This window comes from Cibotium barometz, chromosome 43, assembly GCF_041138505.1.
Source record: "Cibotium barometz isolate CiBa-2024 chromosome 43, ASM4113850v1, whole genome shotgun sequence".
Lineage (NCBI taxonomy): Eukaryota > Viridiplantae > Streptophyta > Polypodiopsida > Cyatheales > Cibotiaceae > Cibotium > Cibotium barometz.
In genome coordinates, this window is record NC_141088.1 from 6,403,182 (window position 1) to 6,417,375 (window position 14,194).

The 14,194-nt window shown below is 41.3% G+C and overlaps 1 protein-coding gene across 4 annotated transcripts in view; it reads left to right on the top strand.

Annotated features, from left to right (window-relative positions):
* Window positions 1-8,194, top strand: part of ISA1 (isoamylase 1) — a 154,894-nt gene extending 146,700 nt beyond the window's left edge. The window contains exons 15-18 of one of the 4 annotated variants that reach the window (XR_015263198.1): window positions 6,822-6,902; window positions 7,018-7,202; window positions 7,284-7,401; window positions 7,575-8,194. Coding sequence is in view for 2 of the 4 variants with exons in the window: in XM_086781408.1 (XP_086637534.1) it covers window positions 6,822-6,902; window positions 7,120-7,202; window positions 7,284-7,401; window positions 7,575-7,835 (543 nt within the window). In the remaining 2 variants the exon portion in view is untranslated. The remainder of the gene's footprint in view (window positions 1-6,821; window positions 6,903-7,017; window positions 7,203-7,283; window positions 7,402-7,574) is intronic. The other 3 variants (XR_015263199.1, XM_086781408.1, XM_086781409.1) reach the window with 3 other exon arrangements.
* Window positions 8,195-14,194: the final 6,000 nt, after the last annotated feature.

Below are 14,194 nucleotides of genomic sequence, written 5' to 3' on the forward strand. Positions count from 1 at the left end.
CCGTGTCAAACTTAAACTGTGGTGTAACTGTTTCTGTGGCGTCTCAGTGACTTTGGTCAGATACTGCCTGGCTCTCCATGCGGAGAATCTCAAGGGGCATGATACCTGTCTCTAGGAGTAAGATGAGTAGGGGGTAGGTTCCTTGAGCCCTAGGAAACCAGTGAGAAAGCATTTCTGAATCTTTTCAGTGTCATTCCACACGAATGCCACCCCAACACCTCTACTCTGTATAGGATACATGATGCGTGTGTGTACACGTGTGTACGCAGGCGCCTGATGCCACCCCAACACTTCTACTCTGTATAGGATATGTGATGCGTGTGTGTGTGCACAGGCAGAATGACGTTTCTTGTTCAAGCTCACTGTGTGTGTGTGTGTGTGTGTGTGTGTGTGTGTTGGTGTTGGTGTGAGCTTCTGGCCTGCGACCTGCTTGTCTGCTCAACGTGCTCGCCTGCTCGTCTAGGACTTGCGACCTGCACGTCTTCTTCTTGCGACGTGCTTATTGCAACCTGCACGTCTGCTTCTTGTAATCTACAGCATCACCTGTTAATTTCTGCCTTTCGATTCTCTTCTCTGTACATCCCCTTCTGAGTGTGTGTGTGTGTGAGAGAGAGGCATTGGTGTGTGTGTAGCAGAGGATTAGCGCTCGCCTGCGACCCTGCGACCCTGCGACCCTGTTCGCCTGCGAAAAAAGCTTGTGTGTGTGGTGCGCTCGCCTGCGACCCTGTTCGACTGCTCGCCTGCTCGCCTGCGACCCTGTTCGCCTGCGACTCTACTCGCTTGTGACCCTGCGACTCTGTTCGCCTGCGAACCTGCGACTGTCTTCGCCTGCGTCTCTGCTCGACTCTGCTCGCCACTTACTTATCTGATAAAGTCGGCAACCACTTGTAAGAATCTGTCCAGCGACAGCCAGTATTAGGGTTTCTACTTCATTTGGGGCTTGCAGCAGATTCGGCCAGTGGTACTGCAGCAAATTCGTGTCTGCAGCAGCAATAGGGCTTACAGCAGCTCTGGGGTTTATAGAAAATTTAAGGTGTGCATGATGGAATCACCTGAGCTGGCCATCTATAAGCGTCGGAAAGCTATGAACACCTCGAATTTAGATGCCATGTCTTTGATTAAGGAATGCCTGCATGAGGATTTCGAAGAAGCAAGATGTGCTTGGGAAGGACCTGCTCCAGTCACAGAAGTGCGTATTCCGGTGCAGGAGCTCATGGATCCGGTTGCGCAGTATGCATTGAATGCAGTGATTCTCTTTTTCCCGGGCAAGATGCCTAGTGCACAGGATGTGGGACAATGGGTTGATTTCTTGCTGAAGCGTCAAGCAGTCCGGGGTGTTTATTTTGGAGCAAGAGGATTCTATGAGGTCTTGTTAGCAGACATGGAAGCTAGAGATGCTTTGTTGGAAATGTCTCCCCTCTTCTTCAATACGCAAATGACTCATGTTCTTCCCTGGGCTCTTACTAAAGATTATCAGAGCCTTATTCGACATAAGTGCCCGGTTTGGGTTGAAGTGGTGGATTTTCCTCGTACTTGGCGTCATTTTCTTCCTTTGTTGGCTGCTCAATTGGGCAAAGTGATTTGCCCCCCGAAGTTGGATGCCAATACAAATCGTTTTTGTATTCTATGGGACACTGATCTTCCTGCTCCTACGGGCATTACCGTTGATTCTGGGGACACAGTGGTCGGAAAGCGACCATTCAAGCTTAAATGGGAGAAATTTGCCAATTCCTGTTTTCGCTGTGGCAAATTTGGTCATATGCAATCTGAATGTTCTGAACCAAATCTACAACCCCCTCCTTCGGCTGTCCCTACCCCTCAGACTCCTCCTCCAGCGAAATCTTCCCCTGAGGCACAATCTAAAGGTGCTTCCGCATCCACATCAACAACTGGACTAAATAAAGGTAAAGGGAAGCAGTCTCAAATGCCAAGTGTTCCTGCTTCCCCGAACATCAAAGACAAGGGCAAAGAGAAGCTTCCTGCTACTCAGGCGTGGATAGTACCCAAGAAAACTGTCAAAGCACGTACTCTACCATCTTCTCGCAATTATGTGCCCCCCTTGAAGAATGTTGCTCAGCAAAAACTGCCTTGTAATGATAACTCTTCCTTGGCACAGGCCTGGGATAAAGTTATTCGATCTTATAAGGAAGTAGTTACAGGGGGCACCGCTTCAACGTCGGAAGGCCATCACTTGTTTCCTCCACATTCGAGTTTTGATTTGGCAGCCGATGTTTCCGCGATAGTTGCGGATGTGCCCATGGGCACGAGTTCTTAAGCTTTCTGTTGGTTTTCTCGCCCACTGTATATACCATTTAAGATGCATAGTTCTACACATTGCATTTCATATAATGTGCGTGGATTATGCAATCAGGATAAATGGAGGCTAATCTGGCACTATGTACATACTTGCAAAGCAGATATTGTTGTTCTTCAAGAGCATAATCAGCATAATTTTGCCGGACAAACTTCCTATTTTGCGGGATATTGGATAGCTTATGCAGGATCCGCTGGATACTCTGGAGTGCTGATGCTTGTTCGCCATGAATTATTTCCCATGTTGGTATTCAATGATCCAGCTGGCAGATGGATGGTCATTCAATGTATTATCAATGGGGAAGTTTTTGAGTTTGGTGGTGTGTATGCATACACAGCCTCTACTGACAGGGCTCGTTTGTGGCATGCCATCTCCTCTTATTGTTGGCGTTCTAATGCATTTCTTTGTGGTGATTTTAATAATGCTCCAAATCATGTGGATAATACTACTGGCCATTCTCACATGCTTCATGTGGAACGACAAGCTTGGGATCTTTTTCAGCACAAATGTAATGCCTTGGATTTGTGGCCTCTGTTGCAAGCCAATGATCCAGGATTCACATTTCAGCATAACGCTCGATCAATGTATCGTGCTCGTCTGGACCGATGGTATCTCTTTCAGATGCAGCAGTATGATGATTTTGTATGTGATATGTGGATTGATTACTCCTTGTGTCTCTCGGATCATGCTCCGATATGCTTGAAAATACAATTCGGTTCATGTTCTGCCAATGATTCATTAACTAGAAAGAGACTTCTGCATGTCAATAATGCTTATCTTAAGCATGAGGTTTTTCGCAATCTGATTGTGGATATTATTTCGCCATTGATCTCTCAAATGAATGTTGATATGGACACAGCATGGTTTCGTTTTGTTATGCGGGTTCAATGTGTGATCCAGGATTATGGCAGACACTATTTATCACATTTCAGAGAGCAAGTTCAACAGGCCAAAGGCACTTGTCAAAGTTTGATGCATCTGGCTAACACTTCATCTCTTACTGAAATCCAGATGACAGAGTTGCTTTCTGCTCGTGCTTTGTTGCATCGTAATGATGAGAGAAAATTGGCAAAGTGGCAGACTAGAGCTCGCCAAAAGGCTATAGCGGATAAAGGATGCACTTCTAAACAATTCTTTCGTCATCTTCATCTTTCCAGGCAGTCTCAAACTATTAAGAGGATTAAACTCCCGACTGGTGATTGGACTAACTCTCGTGTGGGGCTTGCACGGGCCATGGAATCTCATTATGGCAAGATTTTTGAGGCCTCTTCTCTCACGCAGGAAGGTCGAGAGGCTCGTTGCCTGTTTTTATCTCAAGTTGCACCGATTTTATCGGCGCACCAGGCTCAACTTTTGGAAGCCGCCTTCACGGAAACAGAATTGTATGCCAGTTTGTGTGATTTGGGCCGTTGGAAATCTCCCGGTTGGGATGGCCTTACTGTAGAATTTTTCTTGTCGTTTTGGCACTACTTGGATCAGCCACTATTGTTAATGATAAACAGGGCATGGGAGCAACAGGTTTTGCCTTCATCTTGGAAAGAAGGCTTGCTCAAGTTGATTCCAAAGCAAGCACTTTGTGAAGAGTTCTCGCAATGGAGGCCGATTACGCTCATGCCTGTGGTTTATAAATTGCTGGCTAAAATGCTTGTCAATAGACTTAAAGGGTTTTTGCATGATGGTTTGCATCCATCTCAGTATGGCTTCATTCCACGAAGGCAAATTACTGATAATCTAGCAAATGTCATCATTGGCATGGAGTATGCCAAATACACTCGACAAGATGTATTGGTCATGCAGGTTGACATTGAAAAGGCATTTGACACTGTTCTGTGGGATTACATTGCAGATACCATGCTTCGGCTGGGATTTGGGCCTAAGCTATCCTCTGTGGTTTATTTCTTGTATGCTGACAGTACCTCTGCCAGTTTGTTGGATGGTTTTCTCACAGATCCTTGGCATTTGGGACGTTCGGTAAGGCAAGGTTGTCCTCTCAGTGCTTTGCTTTATGCGATTGCTACTCATCCCCTGCTTATGTACTTGGAATCTTTGACTTCGTCTGGAAGATTGCAGGGCTTGAAATTACCCTCTGGGAAACATTTTATTGCACAAGCTTATGCAGATGATTCTCTCTTTATGCCCCGCAATCACCAAGATGATGTGGAACAAATTATGCATACTCTTCATTTGTTTGGATTGGCAGCAGGCCTCAAAGTGAATTTTCGTAAATCCAAACTACTGGCTCTGACTGAGTATGATTGGCATAAGCTGCTTTGGCCAGGCGAACTTGTTCCTCCGAACATTATAGTTCGTCATTTGGGTTATCCGCTGGGTTGGACTGTATCGGCTACACGGAAATTGGATTGGGTAGCCGAGCGCTTGCACTCCAAGTTACATTATTGGAAGTTGTCCACTTGGCCGCTTCATGTGCGTCTTAGAATTGTGCAATGCATTCTTGTAGCTTATGTGCAGTTTTATCTACCTTTGTTATATTGGTCTCAATCCCGCTTAAAGTCCCTTATGTCAAGTATATTGGCGCATTTCTGGCGCACTTCATCTCGTGGAAAGGGCCTCAGATTGTTATCCATGGACAAGTTATGCTCTCCTAAGCGCCTTGGAGGCCTGAATATTTTGGATTTGAGACGTCATGTTTTGGCTAGGAAAGCTATGCTTTTGCCGGTTTTGTTGGATCAGCAGCAACCCTGGACTCTCATGGTGTCCCATTTGTGTCGGCATATTGTCACGCCGTTCTATGGTCATTGGCAATCCACATACTGGGATCTTATATGTGGAAAACTTGAAGGACACATTCCGGGATGTCCTTTCACTTCTTCTCTCATTATTGATTGGAAGGAAGTTACTTCACATATGATATGGCATGGTTCCCGATCTTTGATGGGCAATTCCCTGCGGCTAGAGAGTTTGCATTGGAGTCGTGTATTTTCTTCCACTTTGGTTGACCGTTCACCTCGTCAGGCATATTTTCTATCTCAAAAAGGAATTTGTCAGATACATCAGGTGGTGGATGACACTGGTCAGGTTCTTTCCTTCTCTGTTGCGGCAGAACGTTTTCAATTGGGATCCCATTATTCTCATCTTTGGACAGAAATTCAGCGGATGATTGCTGATATTTCTCCTCTACCTCCCTTGAATGTGGATTCCCGTCTATCTGATTGGAATCTTGGAACCACTGCTATGAAATGTATTTCAGCTGGGACAGTTTATGCCCTCTTGCAATCGGATGCATGGATAGTCAGACATGGTAATCAGCTATGGTCTCTCTCCAAATCTTCAATGTGGTGGAAACGTACATTGTTTCGCATTTGGAAAAGTCATCTGCCTCTTAAAGAACGCCTGTTCTTGTGGCGCTGTTTGGTTGGTGCTCTTCCTGTTGGTAGCTTGTTACATGCACGTCATATTGCGCCTTCACGTTGTGTCCGATGTAAAGCTACTGAGGAGACTGTCCCACATTTACTATGGGGTTGCGTATGCTCCAGATCGTTCATTCGCCGGGTCTCGACTGCTCTTCGCCTTCGTTTCCCTTCGGGCATTTTTCACAGATGCTTTTGGCTTTTTGGGGTGTTACAAGCATCACAGTCTCAGTTTGCTGTATTTTTCAGCTGGGTCCGATTCTGGGTCTTTTGGACCATATGGCATGTTCGGAACAACCTCATGTTCCAAGCCAATGACATTGTTCCCTTCCACTACTTCAAGTTCTCGCTTGGTCATGCGCTTCATTTTGCTTATGATGCTGGGGACATCACTCTTGATGCTTATAGGATTTACTTTGATTGCTTCTAGGTAGTGAAGCCTATAGTTACTCTTCTTTTTCTGGGTTTTCCTCGCTTAGAGGTTTCCCATTTGTAAATAAAAAGTGTGGTCTTTTTGGTGGGTTTTCCTCGTTTTGAGGTTTCCCACCTGTAATTAATGACAGAAGCTTTACAAAAAAAAAAAAGTGTGTGCACAGGCATGGGCGCCTACGTACACACACGAAAAGAGAGTATTGCCTAACAAGTACAATTGCTTTTGATTAACTACTTTGCTTTTGGGTCAATTTAAAGAGTGGATGTGATCAACTATTTTTGCAATCAAGTTTTTTTTGGGGAGTAAGGTACAAAAGTACAAGGCCAGAAAGTACAAAAGTACAAGGCCAGAAAAACAGGTGGTGAAATGATCAAGATTAGTCTTTAGTTTTTGAATTATCTCATACTAAGCTGAAAGAGAGAACATAAGAAAGTGGGTCATGATAATGTTAAAAGGTAATGGGTACACACTTTGATCTCTCTTGAGGCCTAAAAGTTGGGTACTTGGTCTGAATGAAGAATTTGAAAAAGTTACTTGTACGCCATGATTTGTAAACATCTTTGTGGTTCCTAGTGTTTTTTCTGCATTTAAAAATTTAAACCACATCTTTGTGGTTCCCTTAAGTGATTGGAAACCATCATTAACTTTGGAACATTTAATTAGCACAATGATCTGCATCTGAGCCATTCTTGGATGGTTCAACCAGGGAGTTCCAATGATGACAATGGGTGATGAATATGCTCATACAAAAGGGGGAAACAACAACACTTACTGCCATGACAATTATGTATGCTTTCATGAGACTCTGTGCTCTGTTCTGTTTTCTGAAATTCTCTCCTTTTTTCTTAGTTGTGAAATTTGAACCTGTGAGCAAAGTTTGAAATTCAGTTTTGTCTCTGAAGGAAATGGAGAAAGTGATGAAGCAGCGGCAAGGGTTATTTGTTGTAGCATGGCAACTCTGTAGAACTTGGAAAACTGCTGATGTTAGCTAGTTTCTGTCACAGATAAACTATTTCAGGTGGGACAAGAAGGAGGCAGATCCATCTGGATTTTATCGATTCACAAGGCTCTTATTAAACTTTCGAAGGTGCAAGAGTACCACGGCATGAATCCTACAGAAAATTCTACTAGGCTGGCTGATTTTGACTCTGCTCCTCTGGTGCTGCAGGAAATGTGAGGCTTTAGGCTTGTCAGACTTTCCAACAGCAGAAAGGCTTCAATGGCATGGGAATTTTCCTGAAATGCCAGACTGGTCTGGAAAAAGTCGATTCGTAGCATTTACAATAGTGAGTGAAACTGATGTTGATGTGTTTGCTACTTGGTTGATGTGTAATTAGGCGGTCTTAATGTTGCAATGTGAGGCATGGAAAAGTGAATAATAGCAGGAAGCAGACATACATCTTCTATAAATATTTTAGCTGAGTTGCCACCACTTTCATGGTTGGTTTCTTTGTTCCAGGTGGATGCTAGGTATAAGGAGCTTTATGTTGCTTTCAATGCTAGTCACCTTGCGAAGATAGTGGCATTACCTGAACGGCAAGGCTTCAGGTGGCAACCTCTTATAGACACGAGTAAGGCTTCGCCTTATGATTTTTTATCTGAAGACCTTCCAGACAGGGCCATAGCAATTGCACAATTCAGCCATTTCCTAAATAGCAATATATATCCCATGTCAAATTATTCTTCAATCATCCTTCATCTCGCACCAGAAGATAATTAGAAGCTGTCAAGAACAGAGCTGTTTTATCAAATGATGATAAAAAAGCTAATGAATAAGGTCTTTGTTGTACGTGTCTAAGTTAAGAACATTTTGTGCTTAATAGTGCTACAAAAGCACACTTGGTACAAAAGGTATCAATTAATGATGCTCTAAGGATCAAGAAGGTAGAGGTTTACCATAACTATAGCACACATTTATGTTGTGTATCACTAGCTGTGTGGAAACCCAATTTTGGACCTTTGAAAACCCATGGAAAGTTTAGAGATCAAGAATGTTGATGATAGTGCAACATATAGCTTCTTGAATTATGCTTTAACACTAGTTTGGTAACATGACATAAAAGTATCCTAATTTTGTTAGATGACTATCTTCACAAAGTTTTTCCAAGTTATCTATGATGAATTTCACATGCTAGCTTTTGCATCGTTCAAAATGTTTTTCCAAGTTATCTATGATGAATTTCACATGCTAGCTTTTGCATCCTATTTCTCATGCCTTGAACTCCATCATAAAAATATAGTATGATTAGATTTGATTTCTAGAAAGTGAATTATGGAAAACTTTATAACCTTCATTCTTGGTAGCAAAAACAAGGCCCAAAAGAGGGCAAAAAGGCTTGGATAAAGGAGGGATCTAGAAAGCCTTTTTAAATTTTTTTTTCCAAATCTCTTCACTCAAAATGAAGTCTACATGATTCAAAGAGCTCTCATTTACCCCAAAACTTGGAGGATTTGGTATTGTGAGATGAGTACCAAAACTCTCTATATGCTACACTTTGAAGGAAAAATAGTAACCTTCATTTCAATTATTTTTTCTTGCTATCGACACGAACCAACAAATGTATATCTTCATATTGAACATGTCTGTAGTTTTTCTAGATCCTTAATGGACTAAAATATGGAGGTTCCAGTAGTATCTTTAGGGCATACTTGGGTAGAAAACAAGCACCTAGGATCTCCTAAGAAGTAGTATGGTGTAAATGTATAATTGGCAACTTACATTTACCCGTAATATAGTTCTTGATTCAATTTTAGAGAGATGCAAAGTTGTACAAGCCTTGTTGGATAAACTTCAAACCATATATGGTTGTGAAGTATCCATTGTCATTTCTAATCTTGCTTGACTTAGAGCTCATTGAATTGGAAGGTAGTTCGGGTTTTTTTTTTCCATATGTGGTTTTTTTGTGTTCTATAGATGTGTGATATTTTTGTAGAATGGTTACTCAATATATGAAAACTCCATTGCATGTGTGCATACTACTACAAACTTTGTTAAAACACTATTCTTAAGTGTCATAAAAGTAGTTAGTACATTGGTCAACCCAAAAGGCATAACCATGAACTAAAAATGTTCTTAAGCATCATTTTAAGTATATCCTTATAGCGAATGCATACTTGATAATATCTAGATTTTAGATCTATTTTTTAGAATTAAATAAAACACCTTTCTTAAATATTCAATGTGTTGCTTCTTTGATCTATTAATTGTAAACTACAAAAATTGACTATTCACAATCACTTGTTTGACTCAAGTATACAAGAATAAGAGATCAATTATAGTCATGTACATGTTATCTATATGAAACCTCAAAAATATTAAAGCACATAAGACTTGATAATTTATGTAAGGTAGACATGCAAAGATTGAGTACTTGCCCATAAGGGAATCATACTGTTACTTAATCCAAGTGCTTTAGGATGAGTTCACTTACAATCAACTTGAGGTGAGAATATGAATTTCCACTCTCCTAGGTTATGCAAGCTAATAACACATGCAAAATACGAGATTAAAATATGCAATAGATACAATACTTTATTAAGCTTGAGGTTTATCCTAGAAGAGGGAGAAAGAAAAATCAACCTTTATTAGATTTCATAGCGGTAGCAAATCTTCTCCAATGAAGAGGATTCATCTTATAGAAGATGGTGAGAGTTATTAGAGCTAATTATAAGTTGAAGAATTATTTATGAGATGGTGTAGAGAGGATTAGAGCTTGGGAGAAAGAGAAGGGAGAGCTAAGAATAACAAGTGTTGCTATAGAAGGACAAGTGGACGAACACTTATTGAAAAAGTGAACAAGTGGTAAGACACTTGTAGACTTGATGGACAAGTGTTGAGACTCTTGTTGCAACAAAGAACAAGTGGATGAACATTTGTTGAAAAAAAATTGAATTAGTGAGAATAGGACACTTGTAGACTTAATGGACAAGTGTTTAGACACTAGTCTCTCTTCTAGATCTTTCTTTCTAGAGATATGTATTTCATAAATAGAAACATCTAAATTTAGAAAATTTTGCTAGTTCTCAAAAAGTTACTAAATTAAGTAAATGACTTCTAAAATTTAGGGAATCTTAATTTTAAGATTAGCATTTTAAAGGTTAATTTAGGCTCCTAATTTTAGGGATCTCCCAATATGGCAATCAAATGAAAGTTCTTTTCGAGCACGTTACCAAAACAAGATCAGAATCTCCAAAAAGTCTCTTTAATTATGAGACGCATGCAAATCAAGCAATAATCTCTGGCATAATATACAAGCTTCCTAACCCTGTCATCTTATTGATTATAACTATCTTTTTCTTCAGATCTATCCCATACTCCAAGGCATCAAGTCTTTTGTGTGCGAGCTAAGACCTGGTATATTTGGGTTAACAACCTCATGCACCCATTTGGAAATTAAAGTGGAAGTGTCAACTATCTTTATTTTGGGCCACTACATGGGTCCACCGTGATCTATGGCTACTCACTAGTAGCCTCGCTAAAGTCACTTCGATTCTAATAGTTCGCTCATAAATATCCATTTTTAAATGTAATATGTGATTAAAATTTGAGAAATCTAATTTATTGCAAGGAGACGAGAGACTTTTTCTTTTCTATGGGGTTATGACAGCTGCTTGAATTTTATCAAATTGCCCTCAATTGAAAAGCTTCTTTGTTGTTGGTAGGTCTCTTTTGATTATTCACTTTGAATGACTTTACTTGCTTCCATTCTCCATTTCCCATGTCTCAGCATGGTCTATTAGTTCTTTAAGACTAGAACATTTTTAATTATTGAGAGCAGTACAAAGTTTGAAATACATACCTCCTTGAAATTTTGTCATCTTCTTAAGAGTTGCTAACCTTCTTGAAGGGCTGAACGTTGAGGGATTCACCCTTTCTTTGTCTGAATTAGTCCCACTCTATCTTCACCTCTTGAAATTGAAATTGTGCCTTGATATCTCATGAACAAAAGACCTCTGAGATTTTGGTGCAGCATGATCATACTCCAATCCAGTCCACCAAGTGTGAGATGAAGAGTAATAAACTTGATCTTTTCATTCTCCTTGTACTTTTGCAACCATATGATACAAAATTTTAAAATTGATGAATGAACTTAAGAAGAAGAAGAAGATGAATACTACGAGACCCGTCTTTTTCTCAAGCTGAGATAAAGATTTGTCTTCTTCTTTTGATGTCTTATATATATATATATATGGCCACCTCTTTCAAATCCGAAAGATAAAAGAGATAGAAGTAAAGGATGAGAATGAGGGTGAAGGAGAAGGAGAAGGTGAGCTACGTCAATACTTATATATATATATATATATATATATGATGGCACCTCGTTGGGCATGAGGTTCTTTCTATCCAAAAAGATGATGAAGAGGAGGAGGGAGGTTGGAGACGTCGACGTCGATCGGTCTTTTCTTGCATGCTTCTTTTTTACATTAGTTAGCTTCGTCAAATGCTCATGAATGAGCTAATTTTTCCTCTCGAAGGGCTTCTTATTTTCTCCTCTCTAATTTATGTAATTTATTGAAAGGATATAGGAGAGTTGGGTGCTTACAAGTAACGAACGACACGATTAGGGATCGCATTCAGAACCCTTCTAAAAATCCCTCCGTTGGACTGCTTCTGTGCGTGGCTTTTGATGATATGATTTTTTTTCCACGTTTTCTTTAAAATTGGGGTTAGTTGAAATTTTAGTATAACTGAGGTATAGATTCTTCCTTTTAGCCACTCAACATTCCTACCATTCCAATACATATGCTGACCTTTTCAACATGTTTGGATCTACAATTCCTACCATTTTTGTACATTCTTCTCCTTAGAGGTAATTAATTGCTATGTTTGTTCCCCTTGCAAATGAATGCTTGCATGGAGGGGTATCGATGTTACCCACGTCTTTGTACACTCAAAACATTCAAACTCGTGGTTTGAATGGTGTTAAAGTATATCCCATCTTTGTATAAAAGATCAACTCTACACAAAGGTGTAAACTTATCACGTAATAAAGTGGTATCTTTCTCTATATATCCAAAAACTTGGGATACTTAGGATATTCCAACTTGAGTTTCCTACTTGTTGCACTTGATTCACATGTGTGAGTCTATAGGTGCTTTGGGTTATGGTGAGAAGACAAGAGGTGGTAAAGGTACTTCAAGGACCCTTATCATACCTCTTTGGCGGTGTTCTCATCGATGAAAATGTGGTGATGCTCATATTTTTTCCTCCAACAGAGGTGTTGGTACACCAATGGTTTCCTTTGCATGTTTTTTAGAGGTAGGACTGAATGTTATCCATAGTTGGATATCTGCATGTTTTGTTGATTATAGAACAACAAAGTTTCATGGTTTCCCATGTGCATAAAATAATAGGCACAATTTGGGAGAGGTCTTTGCCTCAAATGAGGGAATTTTATGCCATTGTGATTAGCATACTAGACCATATCACATCACTGATACAAATGAGTATTTCCGTGGCTAAATCACATGCCACTGATGGGCTAACTTTATTCTATAAAGATAAGCTCAACTCTTCTACTGCCATACATTGGATGAGCTAACTTTATTGAGTAAAGATAAGCTCAACTCTTATACTATCATATGTTGGATTATTGTTTCCTCTTTTCTTGGGTTTGTTATCTCTGAGGGTGATAGTGTTTTGGATATTATTGATGAGGTTGTAGATGCATGTTTCTGTTAGAAGTCATCTCCTGTCTTTATCAGACACCAGGGCCTCTGTGTTGTGGCTGTGCCTAGGTGTTTTCTCATTTTTCCTCACTCCCCGTATTTTTTTCCCATTTTTCCCTATTTTTCCCATGGTGTGGGAGGCAGTTTTCTGCACCCCGACCTGATCCAGATGGTGGCCCACTGCTAGTGGGATGATCTGGTTTGCTGGCCGACTTCCTTGTGTAGTCCCCGACCTCTCCTGCATACTGGCCGACTATGTGCAGCTGGCCGACTGCATGTATGGGCCGGTCGTGTGAACATGTAGGCCAAGTCGGCTGTTTTTGCACAGGCCAACTGCATGTATGGGGCCATATAAAATGGCCCCATGGCCCCCACATCTTTGTATCCAGTTTTTAGATTCGGGATCATGTGTATAGAGAAGAGTTACATGCCTATCTCTCTCCTTTCTCTTGTGCTGTCTATTTTCTGCACTCTACTTGCTCTTGTGGTCTCAGATTCGGTTATCATCTCCGCTGCGTATTTTGACATGGTATCAGAGCCCTAGGCTCTTGAAAGATCTTAGGAGTTTTCTGAGCAAGAGGAGGATTGTTGCATTGCTAATTGGTGCACTGTTAGGGGCTGTTCGGGAAGAGAAGTAGCAAGAGGAAGGCGGGCTTAGTTGTTGGACAGCCACTTGCAGGTTTAAAGTTTTTTTTCCTACCCACCCACCCTTTTCAGTTACATCCCCCGCGATGGCAGATTTGTTAGAGCTGGCTGAGAAGCATGTGAAGATCCCAACTCTCCCCACGTTCCCTATGGATCGTCAGTTGGACGAGAACAATTACGGCATCTGGAAGGTTATGATGGAGTCTGTACCGTTGGAGTCATATGACCTTGCTGATTTCATCGTTATCGGGGTTCCACGGCCGGAAGCAAAGGAAGGGGAGTTACTGTCAACAAAGAAGGACCGCGAGGCACAGACACAGATGTGGGATCGTGTCAATGCCAAGGTCCGGTCATTTATCTTCCTCAACTGCACACCACAAGTAATTGATCACGTTAAGCATATGACGCTGGCCAGAGGCATATGGCAGCACTTGGCTTCTCTTTATTATAACAGGGTATGGCCCATGAAGAGGATTTCCTTGGAAGTACAGATGCGGGTTATGAACCTTGCAAAGTCGTCGAGCACATTAACAAGCTGCAGGCCCTTCAGCAAGAAGTCCTCCAGGTTGGGAAGGAGATATCATCAGAAGATATGGCCATTACCTTGCTGTCCCACTTGCGTGCTCAGTATTCCGCTTTCTACTCCTCTTTGATTACTAGTGGCAGGCTCAGCACCATTACCTGGGAGGAGCTTGTGCCCATGGTCTTGGACCAGGAGGAACATTTCACGAACCCTCCTCACAGCGAAGGTTCAGAGGCCTTAAC